At 40.3% G+C, this 21696-nt stretch overlaps 1 protein-coding gene and 1 long non-coding RNA gene across 3 annotated transcripts in view; one reads left to right on the forward strand and one right to left on the reverse strand.

The window, feature by feature from the left end:
- LOC118283955 (cGMP-dependent protein kinase 1) overlaps nucleotides 1–21696 on the reverse strand; it is a 76098-nt gene that overhangs the window by 32536 nt on the left and 21866 nt on the right. For both annotated transcript variants that reach the window (XM_047335157.1, XM_035606429.2), the window contains exon 3: nucleotides 16002–16115. In XM_047335157.1, coding sequence (XP_047191113.1) covers nucleotides 16002–16115 — 114 coding nt within the window. The remainder of the gene's footprint in view (nucleotides 1–16001; nucleotides 16116–21696) is intronic.
- Nucleotides 1–21696, forward strand: part of LOC118283957 — a 43605-nt gene that overhangs the window by 9489 nt on the left and 12420 nt on the right. The gene's annotated exons all lie outside the window — the stretch shown is intronic.

Below are 21696 nucleotides of genomic sequence, written 5' to 3' on the forward strand. Positions count from 1 at the left end.
ATACACCCTGCTGACTACTGTTTAATGTTTTCTCTTTGCCCTTGAAAACTTGTATAAATTGAATGTAATCCAGTTTTAGCACAAAGGATGGCTGTTCATAGCCATGCTGCCCAAAGCTGAGCACCTTATCATTATAATTTGCTTGTGGTCCTCCTTACCTTCCCTCTCCTTGATGAAGTGATTGTCACCATTCAATTTCTCCCAATTATTTGTAACAAAAGATCAATAGTGTTGATTGTGAATGTGAATACTGCCAGAACTGGAGAACTATCTCCCTTGGCATGCCAGGTACCAAAAGTGTTCATGCTTGGGGAAAACGGCAAGAAATACTATACATGTGGGTGACGCCAACAATATGCAGGAACCAGCATGTATGTGGTGGAGGGAGTCACTTGTTGATTAGGTTCAATCATAATTCACTGTAACCGAATTTCAACTTTGAGCATTATGCAAAGGCAAAAGTTCTTGTAATCAAGTTCTTGCTCATTAAATCATATCAATGCAGGATTAGATCAGCAACCTTTTTTTTCTGTGATCTCTGGTCGTAACAGTTTACGAGCAGAGAGTGCGGAATTTGGAAACATCCAAACTTGGTGTGTTACAGTAACCTTCATTTGTGAAGTGCCATAAGTTTTAATGGGGTTTAGAATGACTCGGAACAGTCTGTCTGGCCCATGATGATTCAGCTCAAGTATAAAGCATCTGCCATTTCGCACTGCAGAAAATCCCCATTCCCCTACAAAAGCACCACAGGGCTACATGAACGTGGTACTTAAATGAAGATTAGACCAGAGTCCCAAGCAGTGAAGTGTGCACAGGAACACTCTGATGACTATTTGAAGGATATATTTGTTAGTAATGTAGAAAGTCCTTCTCGGTGAAGATCTCTGTGCATTTAGCATCTGGAAAAAAAAACATTCTAAAACAGACTTTCTCTGTCTCCTCAATCATCTAAATAATAGATGCATAGAAATCTGCATTTATTATATGCCTACTGCAGTAGCAGGTACATTCTCTGGAAGAGGGAAAAAAAAAACCCCTGCCATAATAGGATCATGACGGATGATGAAATGTATTTTGACATAGTGCAATATATTATTCACAGCCAAGACTTCCTCTCACACTGTACGTTACCATGCCGGTAATGCAATCATTGTTTCGCGTAATATCCAGTGTGAGAAAACCATGGAAATATTAATCAACATGTGTCTGTTGGTTATTAGGATGCGTTCGTCTGTGAATCATCACTTTAGAACTTGTAGATGATTAACCTGGGGTTATGCAGTACAGCTCCGAGAATAGGAGCGGTTTCTCCAAACTAATTAGTGAGAGCATCCACCATAAGAATTTTCACTCTGGAAAATTGTAATGTTTTTGATAGGAGGGTATTTGAATGAGTTTTCATCGTCACAAAAACTTTTCACACTTTCAAATCTGTGACTTGCCTCCACTTGAAACTTAATTTCTGTTATTAACATTTCCAACTTAAGTCCCCCCTCCTTCCCTCCCACTGATGTCTAAGAAATTGACAAAATCAACCATTCTCACATCACTGACTGAGACTCAGACTCTCAAAATTACATGTTAACTTTGCTCCTTAGAGGCGTCTTACATGTCTCGTTTTGGAAACGAGCCCTGAGCGATGCTTTCAGGGCTGTGGGGTGTAAGAGCGTAACCACCCCAACAAGTCCTGAATAACATCAGCCAGGTCTGATTACATCGGGATGAGCTCCTCACATCATGAGAAAGCAGGACAGGCCATTTACACCAGACAGAAGCTATAAAAAGGATAACATTAGAAGAGTTCTCTTTGTAATTATGGATCTCATTTTAATTATTGTCGTTGAGCTTAAAGAAACATAACACTGTAGTAAAAACGGATTCATTGTTTGTCAGTAGTTGTATGTAACAACTTTCTAAAATTCATATGCCGAACAACAACAAACTTTGATTCCAAACGTAGCATATTAGCTGGCTTAATCAAATGCAGTCTCCAGATGCCAGTTCTGCCAATGGTCGCACCATGTGGGAGAAAGAGTCGATGGACTTTGATCAGCAGCTGCTTGAGAAATATTGAATTGAACGTCATCCCACCCGCCATCCTCCCATGCTCGCCCACGCAAACCCATAATGACCCCTTTCTCTGTTTTGGAAAGTCAGATCAGATTTAATTATTCTATTTAGGTAGTGATGGTTTAAAAATAGTTTACTTTCAAAAACATCTGAGTCCATTGTTAAATAAAAAGGCAGTCAGATGTGTGCGAGTCATAATATTTAAATGCATAAATCTATCCGTGTAACATTAACAAACCCCTCTCCAAACCTGTATTCATCAACCACAGCTGATCTTGTTTGAAAGTTCATGATAAACATGCACATATCTAGAGGACTGGAGTATTCCATCATCCTGAAAGGAGAGTGCTCCGTCTAAAATGAGCTCTGTGATTGCAGAGTTGTGGTCATTCAGTGTTAAACATAGTCGATTTCCAGCTTAGAGACTTTGACACTTCAAGCAGGGACTCATTTTTATTTAAAGGTCAGATTCAGTCAACCTCATCATACTTTATGATCTACTGTACCTCTTCCATCAATCAAGTAATAGCCTGTCTAGAGGGGGTGTGTTGTCTCTGTGGATAGTCAGTCATGATGGATAACGTTATTGCGACAGACATCACTTACATTTACTGACGTCTGAAGCTATTTTAAAAACTGTGTTGTCACTTCAAGTTCACTGTTTAGGTCTACAATATTAAACAAGACCGATAGTCTACTAGTGGGATGTTTAGCAGGTATAATATTTACTGTGTTCACCACATTAGTTTTGCGCATTACCATGCAAGGATACGCTAAGGGCTCATGGGATGGTCAAATCAAATTTAACCCAGAAGAATAACACCTATTACAAGTTTATTCTGGGGGTGTGTCATGAATGTCTGAACCAAATTCCACAGCAATCTATTCCGTATTGGTCAATATATTTTAATAAAAATCCAAAATGCCAACCTCATGGTGGGGCTAGGAGAAAGGTCCTCTGGGTGAATGTCTGAACAAACTTTATTGTGCCAATAAATCACACAGATGATGAAAAATTTCTCAGGATAAGTAAAAACTATGACCAGCTGCTGACATTAAAGGAAAAGTCAGATAATCACTTAAGTCATTGGAATCGATACTCTGGGGACAGTTAATATCTATAGCAAATTTTATGGCGACCCATGCAAATGTCAACCATATGGCACTGGAGGAAAATTCAATGGATCGCCAAGTCAATAGGATTACTCCTCAGGACCATAGTGGTGGACTAACCAACCAATCGACAGACCGACACCGATGATTCCTAGAATCCTGCTGTGAGCTTAACTTAAAATAAATAAAGATAAAGATAATTAATAAATAATAAAACACAAGATCAAAAGAGGCTCAAGAGCTACAATACTACTGCAAAAGGACCATTTATTTTGTTGGAACTCCATGTGGATGCTACTGTGCAATAGCAGTAATATATTTTACAGTACAATGCAAGCACACTGACGCAGCCTGTTAAGTGTGGTGCACGGTTAACAGGCACTCACAATCTTAAATCTCTAATAGATGTGAAAAACAGGCGACCACTATATATTTGTCGAAGAATATTTTGATTCGAGGAAAAAAATGTAAAACATGCTATTAAAAAGGCAATAAATATATGATCATGTATTTTCATATTTTATTTCATATATGTAAGTCTTCATACTGTAGACACATGAATGCGAGATGGTAGGCTGCTACTGCAACAACAAGTCAGATTCACAGTGATGTATAAAAAATTTCAGAAAATGTAGAAAATGTAAAAAGAAGAGTCTCTAATGAAAACAGTTTCAAGCGAATTAGTGAAGTTAGGGTCATAGGCCAAAAACAATTGTTAAATTTCTTAAGGGGAACAGTAAGTGAGTGGTAGACAAAAAAGACAGATACAGTATGAATAAGAAACATGTGTTCTATCGAAGAACAACAGAGCAAACATTGTTTGATATTGTCTTTTTAAAAGCATTTATCATCACAAACAGTTTTTAACAGGCCCCGTGGTTCAGAACATTTTTCATTCAAAGGAATTCATCTCTTCCACACAGATTTCATGTGTCGTGGTGTAAGTGCTGCCACCTGAGCTGATGACGTGAATGGCAAGGCAGGATAACTGCTTCTGTATTAGCTGTCCACTGCCTGCCGCAAAAAAATCCTTTCCTGTATAAATTGCTTTCTCATCAGTTTGTGTGATAATTTCAATTGTTTGTTGTCCTCATTATGGACAATCAACCAGAAACTATTTGCCACAGAGGAAATCAGCTTGAAATAACCTGATGCATTTCAGTCTACCTAACCGGCTGGAGAAAATCAAATGGAGGAAATGGAGTATATTTGCTGTTCATCAGCAAGCGTGTTATTTTAAGGCCTTGGACCAGTTTGTGTCAGGTAACTTATTTCTCTCTATAACTGGTATAGCCTGTGGACGACTCAAAGTCCACACTTGAAATCTATTAAATGACTTATTTGGCAGGTGGTTAAATAAAATGACAGCAGTGTAAAGCCGTGTCAAACTTTTTTTTTTAATATCAAGAATATCCAACATAATGGGTTAACAATAATGTCTGCTCTAAAATAAGACATAAGAGAATTTTTTGAATTTCAGCTCTGAAAGCAAGGAGGAATGACTTGCTGTGTTATTGTTGAATTTCACAAGGCCTTCTGTCAACCCACTGAGACAAAAACAAATCTCTGTACCCCAAAATAGTGAGCAAAGCCAGAGCTATAATCCCCCCCTCTGCTTTGCCAGGATGTGAATGTGAACGTCTGCGTGTGAGTGAGTGACTGCCTGCCAGCATGTGTGCACACAGTTGTCATATCACGAGTGTGTGTATGCCACTCGTGTGCAATGTTTTCCAACAGCAATTATTCTGATAAAAGGTCTCTTGCAAAATGAAGAGACCTACATTCAGCTCAGTTTCTGTGAGATCAATGGAGAAACGGTTTCTCTTTAATATGTTTTAATATGTAACATAATCCCGGTAGTAGTATATAATTATAAATGTAATTTCTTGGAGGTATGAGATACAATCTTACTTATTAGTCAGTCCATACCTATGTGAATACATTTTTCTAATTTGTGTACTGATATGCCCAACCCTAATGCCTGTAGTTTCAATCTATTTTTCATCTTAAAAAACATCTTACAATGATGACAGATGACTTTTTGTGTATATATTATCAAAAATATCATTGTTCATTCGCTATCATTCACTTTTCATAGGGCATGAAATTAAGCTTGGTTTTGGAAGGGTGAACTTTAGCAAATAGAAATTCTTCTTGCTTCTCAGTGAGTTGCTTTAATTGTGTTTCTGTGGTACAAAACACGGAGCCTCTTCACTGCCTAAAAGCAGGTCAGCCAGGAATGTTGTTGGAAACAAGCATAGCTAGCTAATATTACCATTCCAGTGTGGAATAGTGTGTGTGTGTGTATGTGCGTGCGTGCGTGCTGTATAGGACATGGTTGGCATTGAGTGCAAAGAAAATGTTTAAAGAGGACAATGAATTACTTCTTACAGAACTCCTGTTCTCAAGGCTACAGTTTCTACACCATGAGAATGTCTCACTTATAGAATTGCTAATCCATAAATAGATCAACAAGTGCCAGATGTCAATAAAAGCCAAGGGTGTGAGTCATACATGTACCATTTTGTTCTCTGGACGATTGCTTTCATGCCCCTTCTCAAGCAACATGAAACTAGAAGGATGCTCCGAGAGTGCAAACCTCTTCCAATAACATGGCCACTTTATCACCATATTGCATTTATTGAGATCAGGTCCCTCATCAGATAGATATGGGATATATAGACTTTGTATAAAAATGGACGTAGTCACAGGTTACGAAAAGTGAAGCTAATGCAGAAGTTCCTGAAACCTGTTATTCTGTCAATTGACCAGCAGAGGGCATCCCCACTGGTTGCAGGAAGAAGTCGGTCTCTATTGAAGTCTATGAGAAAATTACTATACTTCTCACTTGATTTATAATGTAAGTAAACTTCTTCCTGAGGAGTCTATGGTCTTAATTTCTAGTTTCTAGTTTTAGGCTATTTCAATGCAGCATGATGTTCATTTAGAAAAATTATGGTCCCGTTTAGAGTAAAAAAAAACAATAAACCACGGTATGCATTGGAGAGTGGATATGGCATGATTGATAGCTAGCACCGTGTAATAGTTGCATGGCTGCAGGTGTAGATGGACGAGCTCTCGTTCAGGCTTGGCCTGAGCTTAGTTAAAAACAATGGAATCATTACATGGAGTATCCCTATATGAGTTTTCCCCTCGTATAACAAAATGTCTTTCTTTGTAAAGCAAATGTCTCTCAAAATCAATGAAGGCAAGCAATGCAAATTTTCCCTTCATAATCCAAAATAGGTAGAATGGTACCAAAATAATCCTTCAGTGCCCAGATGTTCTCAGTTACCCAACATGCCCCTGAGCTAAATTTATGATCTCCATGTTCATGTTCATGAATCCATGTTATTAACTGGACCATATTGTTACAAGAGACTATTAGCATGAAAATGTTAAAGCAAAGTAAATTAAAAGTAAAGTCAAAAGTAGTGGTTTAAAGGGGCCATATTATGCTCCGGGAACCTTTTCAGCCTGCCTCCACGTATATTTGGTTATCTGGGGTGTCTGCCAGCCCAGGGAGAATGAAAAGAAAACAATGAGTCGTTGATTCGTGGTTTGGGTTGGCCGTGCCGACGGTCTGTAAACGAGCCCTTCACAGCCCGGGCGTCAAGTGACGTATGTTGACTCCTGCTACTGGGGCAACCACGCCCCCAACCTGAGCAGCACCTCCCCCCTTGAAGTGCGGAAAAACAGATCGCGTCTACGTCATAATTTTCTCCCCGCAAGCGAACGACGAGCGGCTACCAGCGGAGCTCGCGGCTACCGGCGGAGCTCATGGCTACCGGCGAGCTCCGCATAAAATGGGCCCTTCAAAGCTGCACCTGCAGGGCTGTTTTCTGACTGAGTGACTGACTGTATGTTGCTGCTGTGTGAGGTTGTGGCTTAACCTTTCAAGTCATCTGGAGCCCCAAAAGAGCCTCTCTCCCTCTCCGGGCTCACACCTGCGCTCCAACTGAGAATCAGGAAAAACAATAGCAGCAGGGGCCCTCAGTGTACACACACATGAACGCATGCGCACACACACACACAAATTTTGTTATAAGTCACATTTGGGAACATTTGATAGACTTGCCCTGACCCCAAACAGAACCACAACTTGTCTAATCCCAACCTTAAACTCAACCAATGATCTGAAAATCAGCTTTCTCCCCAATTTGGGTAAACAACACGCCACCAACCACAACCATCACCCTTTTATTTCTTGCTGCACTCTGGCAACAGTGTTACCATGGCAGCCATAGAAACAGAGAAGATCTTCCCCCACTCGGTCCCTCTGGAATTCTGTCTACCAAAGCCATCCTCTTTCTGCATCTCCGTGTCTGCATTTTCTTCGTTTATCCAATGAAATTCTTTATGCCGCATGCCAAAGGAGTTCCTCTGAACCACCTCACACACCAGCACAAGGTGTTTGAAAGGAGGTTGGTGGTGCCTTAACTAAAAGAAGCCAAAATATCCAAACTAATGCGACGCAAATTTGTGAGCTTTGATTTTTCTCAACAATCAGTAATTTTGTGCCAAGTGCAATGACTGACATTTGTGTTATCTCAATACTATCTGCTCGTCTAATTGCATGTCATTCCAATGTGGCGTGGCTATAAACTGTATAGTCAATTTACAGATTCTATAATTTTTGCATTCTCATGTTTATCTTTTGATGCATCTATACGTCTGCCTCATCAGCCTTTCATTCCCCTGCTCCTGGTTGCATCTCTGATTATTGTGAAAATCCCAAGACTGTCAAAACAGACAAACAGCAGTAAAATAGATGGTGCCTTTGTTTCCCTTTTTAAGAGTGCACTCACTCACTATCTCTGATTCCAAGAGCCCGTATCTCCACTTCTTCCCAGCACCAGCACTGAATTACAGTATTACAGTTCAGCATGTAGCAGATCAAATACAAATACCTAAGCCCTGTATTTTTATACATGTGTTAATATATTACAGCTGCAGTAAATAGCCCTATTGTTGTATACAGACACTGATGAGTACAACATATGCTAAATTAAAAAAAATATCCCACTGCTTTTCAACCTTTTTGCCTTGATTTATTTGAAAATGCAATGGAACAAAACATGCAAAATAAAATGTGTAATTTTATGTTTTAAATGAATAAATGAGCTGAAATAACACAATTATAGATACCCTGAAGGCCCCATATGCTCCTGTTTTTTTGGGTTTTTTTACAACTAATTGTATTTATTCATTTATTTAAAAAAAAAAATTAAAAAGGCATATATTTGTGACTAGACTGTGTCATGAAGTCTCAAATCTAAAAATGAGGACTGCGCATAAGTCGCATCCATCCATCATCTATACCGCTTATCCTTTGATGGTCACAGTGGGGGGGTCTGGGGCTGCAGCCAATCCTAGCTGACATTGGGCAAGATGCAGGGTACACCCTAGACAGGTCACCAGCATATCATAGAGCCAAAAACAGCAGACAAACAAGTTGTCCTACGGGCAATTCAAAGTCATTAGTTGACCTATGCTGCATGTTTTTGGACTGCGGGAGGAAGCCTGGAGGAAAAAACCCTCGCAGGCACAGGGAGAAATTGCAAACTCCACTGTGAGGACGGAGGAGGCTCAGGAGAGCAGCTGCAGCTGCACCAGGGGCTTGATAAGCACAGCTAACTTCAGTTGTCTGATCACTCCCCTGGTTAGGGGCGAGCTGCCATCAGATGACTGATCTGATGCACGTGTGACAGAAGCTGGGGTGCATCACACATCATTTAAGTTGATTTATGTTTTGAAGTCTTTTTTTATCAAGTCCGTTACCGGGAAGCGGTCGTCCTCTGTGTGTGTGTGTTTGTCAGAGCACCACCAGATCAACGACAGATCTTCAAGGAACATGAGCCAGTGGCCCAAATGGTGAGGGAGTTTGCAGCAATGCATGAGAATATGATAAGCACTGTCACTGATGTATTTAACCTTAATTTTATCATCTTTTAGATGGTATATACAGGTAGTTAGAAAAACCCAGTCCCACAGTCAGCCGATACCACATCAGCCTGGCATACCTCCTCATGTGGCTGCATTAAGGGCTCACTCTACTAGAAAACGTGTTTAGCAGACTAAAGGGAACAGAGTAGCACTAATATCCAGCTTATAAATATTCCTTGGGAACAGGAACAGGAGAGGTGCTAACTGCTGCTGTAGGTGTTTCTGCAGACAAATTCTCCAGGTTACATTATATCATCAGAATCAGCTGTTTGCTTACCACTTAATGTGGCTCATGTAGCTGTTAGCGGTTGTTAATTACTCACCCACTCCACATAATTTCCCGTGTGAGCATGCACAATTTTTAGTTGCTGCTGAGTTGATAGGAAACTGCTATATTTCAGGTACAGACTGGCTTTCAAAAAGCACAGTTACAATCGCTTCTGTTACTTACAGACTGCATTAACATAATTTTTTATCACAGCGAAACGATAATCTGATGTTGTATGATCGCTGGTGTCTGGTACTCTGCTCCAGATCCCACATGGGAGTGAGAGGGGGCCAAGACAAAGTATTGATTTCGTGGAGTCATGCTGGTGGGTCAAAGGAGAGCCACAGGTGATCTCACAGTTCTTCACCATATTTGTCATGGGGAGTATTTTAAAAGCAAGGACGTTCTGCAGGTAGTCTGCATTTCTTTGTCATGCATAGATGGAGAAGATATGTCACAGACACAAGAATAACAGGGAAATAACTGAGGAGGTGACTGAGGAGTAAGAGACTTGGAGGGCACACTGAAGCAACATGTTTTATTATTTAAACATGACCAAAAAGCCACCGTTCTCTGCCTTCCGCACTCGTCACAATGTTTAAAATGGTTCCTCGTTCTTCAAGGAGTCGAACCTGTAACTTCTCTTATTCTGCCAAAACAAGATTCGCTCACCGTTGACGGGGCGATTCCTGAGACTGAGCAGATGTAGTGTACTACACACTCGCACTCACAAATTCGCACACAATCACGTGCACGTTTTCCTCTTTCCGACTGATTAGAAAGACAAATGTTTGCTGACTCCCGGCGGAAGGAAGGGCTTTTTATACAGCTGAGCTCTCGCTCTGTTAGAACGGCTGTCACCAGAACAATGCTGCTTGCCGTGGCTTAATTTTCATTCTGTGATGTCATGACATGAAGTGCGCTTTTAGAAGTGTGTGTGTGTGTGTGTGTGGGAGAGAGAGAGAGAGAGAGAGAATACTGATGCCCAAGCCCTGCTAAACATCAGCCCTTTGCGAGCTGTCATGTTTCATCTATGGAGCATGCTGACGTGAAAGACAGTTTCTCTAAAACAGCACCTGTCAAAGTGTAGGCTAGCGAACTGTGCATCAGAAAGTGCATAGTGATGAATGTCTGTGCTTTCCAAACGGGTGTAGAGGGGCTTTCAGAAGCTCCTAACATTCAGTATGTTAACCATGTACAACTGAATTTAGCCCCATGTCGTGGAAAAACAACAGCCACAAGGCAAATAAAGTAAACGGGGCCTAAACTCTCGGCAGTGAGGTGTTCAGAGCTCTATATTCATGAGTCAGTGGTGCATTGTGAAGGTACTCGGCATGCATCCTCATGAAAGTACAACCCTTATTCTTCTTAAGAAGAATAAGGGTTGTACTTTATTAAGTACAACCCTTACAATTAATAATTATTATTATTAATTGTTGTTATTAATCATTTGTCTGATTAATAACAGCCCTGTTAGATTAAAATGCCCCTGCATCATAACTACATATCATGTGTCAAATTTGGTATTAGAATGCATTTTAAACAGGATGTTCTTAAATAGTGTTCATCACACAAAAGTAGAAGAATGGATTGAGACAGGCTTTTTTCCTGTACCTTTGCTCAGGTCAGATTTTTTTTTAAACTATACTACTAGTGCTTTTCTTGACAAATGTCCGATGCTGGATGTTAACTGTTTCAGATATTTTATTCTGACTTCTCTACACACTTAGTTAATTGTTTCCATGTATCGTCAACTGCATTATGTGGTGTTAAGCTGACAAAACTGAGCTGGTGGTTTATGGTTGATTATTGTGGCTTGTCAGTCTGTAATCCGAGTAATGTTTACTTACCCTCTGAATACACACATGTACACTTATGGAATGACCTTCAGGTTGACAGCAATATAATAAGCTTTTAGCTCTGCCCAGCACCAAATCACAGTGATCATCCAAAAGATAGAGAAAAAACAAACTCCTCTTTCACTTTTCAGAAAAAAAGCTCTTAGTTTTTAATCCCCAGTCACTTAGTTTCCAGCCAATTTAATGCTGCCCTTTTGCTCGCCTTGGTTGTTTTTCTCCCACTACCTGCACACCAACGAACCTTTAAACAGCAGAAACCTTATTCTCAAATGTGTATAGGAGCATGAAAGGAAGACATGCCAGCGTTAAAAAAAGCCACCCCAAGTTGGACAATGATCATCATGAAAATAAATGCTTGTCAAAGCTGACAGCACAATACAAAACTCTCTCTGTGTGTGAGAGAGTGAGCTAGAGAGACTGAGTTAAAAAGAGAAATGTGTGCGTGTGTGCATGCATGCACGTGTGCGCGTGTGCCTGTCTGCTTGCTGCTGGCCGCTGCTGGCCATTACCCAACTTTATACTTGATGTCTCTGACTAAATAGGATTTCCTCTCAAATGCACACTGCTCCCCTCCTCAGCTGGATCTTCCTCTAATTGCTCTGTGTCCTGGTACTTCTGAAAATGACTTATGACAATGCTATTATACGAAAAGTATTACAATCTAGTCATGTGCCAACGCATTAGATATATGATCCCAACTGCGAGCACAGCTGAGTTTCTGCAATGACGTCTAAGATGGCTTTTTCTACCACTATCATTAAGATGGAGAACGCAGATAATCAGGCTCACTGATTACTGGTGACTGGCAGTGACCTCACCCACTAAAAGACGATTGGTCCAAAACTATGTAAGATTCTCAATGTTTTCTCAGACCTGCTATGAATTAACAGTATGCTTTTTTTTTTTTGTGTGCAAATGTATATGTTTGCGAACCAGGTGATGGTATTATATTTGTTTGAGCTACAATTTTGTTTTTCTGAAGTTTAATTTAGTTTGCTAATAACAGATTTGAATATATATTTGAATATGAAAGTTAATTGCTGACCTTGGAAACTTAGTTCTATTATTCACATCTTGTGGTCTTTGTTTTTTTTTTCCAGAATGACCATTAGGTGTCTTTAAATGATGAGCTAATAAGCAAATAAGTTAACCACGTCTTCTTCTTTTTCAAGCAAAAATGCAAAACGGTACCTTGTCAGAATAAGTAATTTTCTGCCTTTCTCTGTTTTATATACTTTTAGGCAGAATATCTTTGGGTGTTATATGATTGGTTTTATACCTTTTGATTATGATTTTTTAATTTATATACAAGATTTTGTTTTTTCCATGAATATATCATGATAGTAATTGGTAGTTGTAGCTCTATTATTGATATATTTGATTGATGTATTATACCCTCTTACCACAATTTTGAAGTTTGTTCTGCTTTCCTGCCGTTGTCATGTGGTGCAGTGATACTTACTATTATATGGAAATATGTCAATTTCTGCAAAGGTTTATGCTGCACTGTGCTGTGCCAAATTGCATCCTCTTATGATGTCAAGTCCAAGTCTTCAAGAAACAGTGATATTTGGTGGTATAAAAGAATATTTTAGCAGAAAGCCACTTTCCCTCTCTCTTGTCTGTCTGCAGACCAAAAAAATACCAATTTTGTTTCGCTTGTCCCCTGTGGTGACTCCATCATTTTGCTGTCACTTTTGTCCAGTATTTATCACCTCTCCTTCACTCATGCCCTTTTCTTACTCTCTTCTCTTCGGCCAGCATCTTCCCAATTGTTGTCATGTGAAAATGACGTGATAGGGATTTGATGGCAAGGGGAATATTTGTAAATCCGTCTCAGGCAGAATATTCTCTCAGCCTGAATGTAAAATCCTATCTAATTTGTCAAGATTGGCAGAGCCAAACCACAATTGCATCCATAACTCTACACTCAAGCATCCGTATCCTGATACTAAATATAACATATTGATTGTTGGAGCTTGTGGGGGCACTATACAGCCTCGGAGTAAGTGCTACTTGAAAAGCACAAGTTAGGTCAAACTTACTTTAAATGGATCTTTTTCTTTTGGGAGAGTGCAAGCAAGTGCCCACACATTAAGTAAACTGTAAAGGAAGGGGAATGATGGAAAACTTAGATCCTTGACAGATCCTACAGGAATTTGCAATAATGCAAATACAAGAATTAATACAAATTCAACTAGTACTTATATTTTTAAGGGAGAGCTTGCAATCTTGTGTCTGCCACACATCCACATAAAATTGTGTAAAACATAATAATGTTTACATAACAATTAATAATCAAAATATTTTTCGGCATGAACTGATCCAGTATAGTGTACATTTTTTCATAGACAGTGAGGAATGAAATATGTATTATTGATTTCGAGTTTTGTTTCATTTGTTTAACTGAGCCTTCTTGCATATTCTAGACTTTGATATAAATCCGATACTGCTATTCCATTACTGTCTTTCTCTATTTTCCAAGTTGAGTTTTAATTTTTCCAGATGGCATTCAGTTTCCCTTTGTACAATTGTGGTTTGACAAACAACTTTTGTGTGTGATAGATAATCAATCATAGTGGACATAACATTAGTTTTTGTTGTTCTCACATTTGTGTTGTCTCTTTGTTGTAAACAGATTTCAAAGGGCCGACAGACACAAGGCTCACCGTAATATTTTACAATAATCCAGTCAGTTTCAACCTTGTGATTTTCCTGATCTTATGACATGAACAGAAACCAAATGATGACTTGATGATAAGAAAGACACAATGAAAAATCTGGCACTTTGCCTTGGAAATGGTTGGCACTCACGCAAGAAAGTAAAGTAAATGTGATTTAGAGTCAGTTTAAAGTAAAATGGGCAAAAATATATTCACGAATATCACTGAAAGCTCATTCAAAAAAAAAAAAAGTCAAACAGATGTCAGTCAAGTTCTAAAATATTCATGCCTGTTTTTTCTTGCAAATTTGCACAAAGCACCACATCCTGCACCACAGTTCTTGAACCAAAAGAAACACTAGAGATGTGTTTGATACCTGAACACAAAGCCGTATCTGTTCTTGATTGTTTCAAATCATAAACAATTGCAAAAACAATTGCTCTTAATGAGTCAGTTTACATAATGCACCCTAATTGTTGCTGGGATTTTTCTTGGTGACAGACTCCAATTATCAACTCATTATCACACTTGGTGGTAATTTCATTATATTGTGAGTTAGCTGTGCAGTCACAGGATGAAGGGGAACACTGTAAACAGTTTTATGGATGAGCTATTCCGAGGCCACATTAGCAAATTCATCATCTAAATTCTAATAACTCATGCATGACTTGGGACACCATGCAATGTATGTTGTAATTACACTGATATGTCCTCCTCAAGGGTTACCCCCACAGATTCAATTTGATTGATTAGAAGCTGAACCCTTATGAACACTCTTCATAGTTGCATGATTTCCATTGGAACCAATGTGGTAGCTAAGTTCCCCCAATCCATTGTTGCGACGATACGTACGTTAAAACAATGACAGCCACCCTCAGAGACAGTGCCAGTGACCCCGTCAGGCTGTAAACATACTCCTGCCCATGTAGACAATTACATCATTTGTTCCATGCAGAGTTTTTATTGAGCAGAGCCACCTCACCAGCGATGCAAAGCACTGACGTACGCTTGTAAAGACTGCCGGAGAGTACAGGCCGGTGGGCGAGTGGCAGGCAAAAGAATATACAAAAGAAAAAGACAGACACTCTGTCGCCGGTGGAAGGTGTAATAGGAAAGGAGTTGGCTCATCTCCCCATGGGAACTTGTTGCCATAGCAACGGGAGCTGGGAGTTCCTTCAGTTTGGCTGGTCAGTGGTAGGGCGTCACAAGACATGAAAGGGGTCACCAAGGGGGGGTGCAGACCTGCTGCCTGTCGACCCTATTTCCTCCTCACAGCCAACTCACACCACCTCTTTCCTCAACTATATGCCCAAAGGAATTGCGGACCTTCATGCATTCATTCATACCATGGGTCACAAAGGTTTTTACCACAAACAGCAAAGAAATCAAGAAGCTACCAGGTCAATAGTGAATATATTGTGTTCTATAGTGCCAGCTGGAGCACTCACTCATACAATCGCCTACATTCATTTATTTTGATTTGAACTGCAGTTACACTATTATCCACCAGACTTTATCTCATCTCATCTCACTTTTATTCTTCCAGCCAAAATCAAATTTTTAGCTATTTCCCATTCCCTGCCTCGCGTAAACAAACATTTTTTCATCGTGACACACTCTTATAAGACACAAGCCCTCGAATGTTCATGGTCTACCGTCTTTCCTCACTCTCCCCCCTTACTCGGTTAGGTTGAATATTCAGATTGCCAGTCTGATAGACCACCTACTCGGCCACTGCTGCCTTCATTGCTGGACACATGAAAGAGCCGAGGCAGTAAACCATGACATTCAGCTCACCGGGGGTCTTGCATGACGCTTAGCTTTAGTGTTGTGAGAACGTGGACAGATGCTGAGTAGTGTTCCATCATGACATGAAACAATGCTATTCGGGTGCGTCAACATGGGACTGATAACTTGGAGGCAGAGAGACCCCAATCCTCTTTACCAAGGGAAGAGATTTGTGTGTGCCAGTGTACATGCATGTGTGTGAACAGGTGACATTGTCTGTCACCTGGGTGAACATGTGGACATTCAACACAGCACTCCGGCTGTTTTTTCCAGGTGTCTGTGGACACTCACTCTTGACAGTAGCAGTCCTGGTGCAGTTGTAGAGAATTGCCAGCTCTCCAAACACCTTCCCCGGCCCCATGGTGCAGAGCTTCAGGCTCTCCTTCGTCACCTCCACCTTTCCATCTGAAACATGCACAGAAATACAGGTATGACATTAGGTGTAATGCTATTCAAATTGCCCATTTATTTTCGTGCCTGATTGCTCAAGTGTGAGAGTCTTTTAATACATTCAATATGTGCAGCAAACAAAGTTTCAGTGATGAAATGGAGTGGATGAAAGGTGTCTGAGGGCTCTTCATTTCCAGGGGTACCCAGCCAGACAGCTCTTGACTCACTGGGCTAGAAAAAAATAAGATTATTTTGTAGTGTGGATTTTCCAAGGGCCACTGGCCTCCTACCAAGGAAATGCAGCAGTACCAACGTGAGAAAACTCTACCTAAAGCTTAACACTCCATAACTCACAGACACAGCTGTGCCTGGTATGCCTTAAGGTAAGGACTGTTAAATCGGAATACAATATGTGAAAAATATTACCAGGAAAGAGGCTTTTTTGAACAGAAACATTTCTGTTTTGAAAAAGTATTACAAATCTCTGGCAAATTAAATTTCAATGTAAGACCTCATTAATCTAATATAATCTGATAACTGGATCTTCGCTAAAAATAAAAAAGGCACAAAAAAACAACTCCTAAAGCTGATGTCTGCTGCCACTGTGTTTAGACAAGCCTCATCAAGGATGTATGGTTTCCTGGAAACTCGGCATTCCTGCCGGAGCATAGCTCTGATTCCCAGGGGGCAAAAACCCAAAGAAAACAGTAAATGTTGGCTTTAGGCAAGTGATGAAATAATGTGAGATGATAAGAGCAGGTGAGTCATCCACTAAGGAAACGGTTTGACACGTTTTCTTGTCAGAGGGGGCCAGAAACCCCTCCGACAAAAGGCCCCCAAAGAACTTGTCTCGTTGACGGACTAATTCTTTTCTCCACTTAATGTATTTTTTCCATCTTTCAGGAAGCATGGTTGCACCTTCTCAACCGTGGTAAACAGCATGTTATCCATTAAAGCCTAGCAGGAAGCTTAACACAGGAAGAAAATCTTCAGCTCTTTAAGTGTGTCACCATCTTCCATTCTACTACCCTGCTCTTGTCACTACTCCTGTGTAGGCTTTTTTTTTTATGTCAGAGCCATCCTGTAACACCCAAAAAGTCAAAATGAAATACCCTCGCAGCTAAAAGTGGCATTTTTGATTTTTGAAGAGGTTTCTTAGATTGATTAAAAATGTATGCACAATAAATCAGTAAATCTCTCTGTCAGATGTTTTGTTCAAAAGGCAGTATGATGCTTCACATAAACCTAACTTTCAGATCAAATACTTATTTAAACTTAAATCATCAAACAATATTGTGCAAATAACATTCATTTGAAGAGAAATGAAAATGTTCAGTCAGAGTAAAAATGCCCACAATGCTCATCTTGATTATGGCAGCACCTTCATCATTTTGAAATTGGGTGCTGTTAAAAAATATGAAAACACTTATTGTAGGTTGTAGTTTCTTTTACTTCTCCTTCTATTTTTTTCTATTTTCGATGAAGGTGGTGGTGTCACTTTCATAAGCATAACATAGACAAACCTCACTGTACACTTTAATGTTTTTCCAAGGAAAGACGGAATATGGTTGTTTACAAGGGAAACTATAAAATGTTTAATGAACTGGGTATAGCAAAATTAAATTCTTTTTGTTGCGTCAAAGTGTATGCACTGACATGCCCCGCATGTTATTGAGCTGAATTTAAAACAAGATTCAAAGTTGGTTATTCAGGATCGATTGAGGCCAACAAATATGCGCCATTCTAGTCAGTGAACAGCGAGGAGTGTTGAGATGATGATGATGTGACTAATCACCTCTCAAACCCCCCGAGACCTTGTTACGAGCTAATAAACCTGGATGACAGAGAGCGAGAATAGACGATGAGCAGTTCTGAAGAACTGCCAATGGTTTCACAACAGCAGTTTTTCCAGTGAAAACTGTAAACTGCAAAGACAAATGTTGGCTGCTGTCCGCTTGTTGGGGCTTTTATCCATCGACAACATGGACTTGTAGATTCAGCAGGAAAAAAACAAAGAATGTCTCTGCAGTGATGTATAGACATAAATAAATGCAATATATGTCTGTGCCTATAGGGATTATTATTAAGGATGCAGCAAACAAAACCTTATTAAGTGCAACGAAGGGCAGCCTGCAATTTAATAACTGCAGTGTCTCATAGATGGGTTCATGTGGGGACAAAGACAACCACTCAACAGGTAGGAAAAAAAAGCTTCACGTGACTCTGATCAGCACAAATAATTTCCTGTGGTAGCTCATGCTTGTCTTGGACAACTCAGTAACTACAGGCTGTGAGGAAATTACAAGGAAATTAAGTAATGCAATTGTGCAATTATTGGACTTCCTCAAACTGCCTTTTTTTAAACTGTTATTTAGAGGTTCCCACTCGTTAGTCCACACACACCAGCACTTGGTCCAGCTCATTTCCCGTCTTTGTGTCTAATAAGACCTGTATATCACACTGGTATATTACAGTTTCACTTCTTGGAATTCAGCTTTCATCTGCAAGTGCTGTTCGAGTCTTATTCAAATGACAAGAGCACAGGCAAATACACGCTCTCTCATTGTAAAAGTCGAGCCGATATCCAAGTGCAGCACATTTACATATCACAGGGACATTTAACAGCAGCAGTGTACGGTGTTGTCTAAAGGCAAATTTCAACAGAAGAAAATTAAAAAATGCCAAAAATATTGCATGGATAATGGTAAGGGCCATTAGTGTCAATGTATCGCAGCATGTCTTCTTCCCCTGAGGCGGTGTAGACGTGTTAATGGCTGATCATTTGAATGCACACTGTGGTGCGCTCTCCACATAGCAGGGCTCCGGGACAGACCTCTGAGCAGAGTTCCCTCTGGCTCAAGATCAGATGTATATTCTGGCTGCATTCCAAATCAAAAAGCTGCCGTCTTTTGGGTTGAATTTATTTCACTCTGGTGCCGAAGACTTCACAGATAAAAAGCAACATGAATATGCTCCTATTAAATCTAACAGTACTGTTGTAAAGTTTCCTGTGTGAGCTACAAAGATATCTGACAAAATTATAAATGTTTCTTATGGAGAACTCTGATTAGATTTAAGGTAAATCAATTTTGTTGTGAGTCTATTTGTGCTTCTGCAGAAAGCATGTGTTACAAGTCTCTCTATTACATCTGTTCACTTCCATGTGGAGTCTTTCACACTGCGGTCAATAGACTGCGTCTATAAATAAAGTTGACTTTCTGGGATCAGGGCACATGATACTGTGTAATTCTTCCTCCACTTCTTCCATTGATAGTTTTATTTATTTTTATTATTTTTTTCACGCAGCTCAAAGTGGACACAAGAAACAGGATGTGGGGGAGTTTCAGTCCCTTAACGGATCAACCAACTATCCCTTCTTGATGGGCCTTGTTCTTTCGCCACTGCCCAGGGGTCGCACTAACCATTGCTGTTCTTATCCATTAGAGTAATAGTGGAACAGTGATGCTAGATCAAGCAGAACAAAGTTTCATCCTGCTGCAAAAAAGTATTCATTACTGCCCAGGTGTAAGGTGTTACAAGTTCAAGTTGACACTTCAGGTCAACTATGATTTGACTGTTGGAAAAACAGTTCTGTGTAACAGTTTGGATGATTTTTGTGGAGGAAACCCTGCGGGAAACGAGATTGACACTGAAAGCCCTTTTGGTTGAGCGTGGGATCAATTCAACAGGGACTGAAAAGGGTTCAGAAAATTCCAGGGTTTAAAAAAAAAAAATCCCCATCAGCTCTTTATTTTTATTTTTGTAGAGATGTCATTTGAAAGACAGAGAGATGTCTTAAATTGCAGCTCAGTCAAAAGTTTGGCAGAAAAAAAGCCTGGAATGGTAGCCTTTGATAATACAGCAGCTCTGAGCAGTGTTGTCACCATGTTTTTCAAAGAACACAATGTGACTCTCAAAAAAAAAAAAAAAACTTAGCAGGAAAAATATTCATGGCTGCACAGTTATGAAAAATGAGAGACATATCAACACCATGAGCAGACCTCAGAAAATGAAAAATAAAACTAAAGGATCTCAGGATGAATGCAGCGCTCTACTTCACAGAGAAAAATCCAAAGGGTTAGAAGTCAAAACTCTTGTGTCTTAGGTTTTGCTGGCTCAAGGTATACATGCAGCCGGATGAAGCCTGACTGCCAAGAGAGGGACAGAGAGGGACAGAGAGTGTCGCTGTGGAGCTTCATTGAAACGTGTCGTGTTCGTCATGAGGAATATAATTTTAACACATTTTCAGACAGTGGGAGCGCCTGCCGCCCGGCGATGTTAGAGCTCAGTGTTCTCAAAACGGTAGCAGCTACTGTACATCCGATCATACTAGCAACCTTTAACAAACTATACAGGCTGATGCTACCCACTTCGTCCCACATCATCACATAGGTGGTGTATCTTACATCTTAAAGTGAAGAATGGTAAGCACTGCAGTATAACACTACCCTGGGTCCCAGACGAATTCTTGGAGCTCATCTAAATTTTTTCTCTGCCAGAATACGGTCTGGATCCCCTCCATTGGTTAAGCGATTTCCCCCGGGAAACGCGGACGTAAGCGACTTTTGTACACAACCAAGACGGTCGCTGATGAACGAGCATTTGACTAAAAGTACCCAATATCTGAAAACGGCAACCCTCGTTCACCGCCGTTGTGGAATCTTCATCATAGACATCTCCTCTCTGCTCCAGTCTGTTGACATTTCCGTGTCGCTAAACAGACGTCACATGATTCGTCCGTGTCCGTTGGTAACGCCTCTTGGACTTCAAAAAATGAACCGAGAGGTCGCAAACTAATACGACTTTGAGTATTAGTCTGGCTAGTATCACACAGGTACTATAGTATTCATTGAAATGTTTGTTTACTGCTTGTGGTACAAGAAGCTCAAATATCAACGAACATCAGCCTGTGCATTGTTACCATCAGTGTGATTGCAAGCTGCAGGGGAAAGTTCAAAAATATGAAACTATTGTCGAGCCAGATGTCGGAGCCAAACGGCCAACAGTCATGTTTACACAATCGCAATCGCTGAAAGTACTTTCAGTTGTAGCACAAGTTACTCTAGACCTCCTCCCCGGGAGAAAAGTAGGGCTAACATAAAGACGGTTTGAGTCCTCTATCCTCTCCAGAGTGCAGCAGGTCTGCACCATCCACAAGAGTACAGTATGCTCGTTGGCTGTTATCAGCTGACTGTCAACAAACTTGTGGAGCAGGCTGTGTAGCGTCCTTCAGCTTCAGGAATCTGAGCAGCTTAAGGTGGAAGAGTGAGATTGCAGTTCATGTGCGGAGCAGCTGATTTTGTAAGAAGTCGCACCAAAATATTTCAACATTCAAGCGATCAGCCCTGATACAGCACACTCTGGAAATCGCATTGATCGCCATAGCCAGGTAATTTCTCTCAAAACTTCCCTCAACTCTTGAACTTAGCGCACAGGAGTCGATTAGAGATTCAAAGAGTTGATTGAAAAAATCTGCGGAATGATGCTAGCACAACTTTCAGCTGTTGTAGCTGCTCGTGTTGCCTTCAGTGTTTTGCATCTCATCAAGAAAACACTGCTGCAACCATTCCTTTTAAATTCACGAGCCAACAGTTTT

Source organism: Scophthalmus maximus, chromosome 10 (genome assembly GCF_022379125.1).
Source record: "Scophthalmus maximus strain ysfricsl-2021 chromosome 10, ASM2237912v1, whole genome shotgun sequence".
NCBI classification, from domain to species: domain Eukaryota; kingdom Metazoa; phylum Chordata; class Actinopteri; order Pleuronectiformes; family Scophthalmidae; genus Scophthalmus; species Scophthalmus maximus.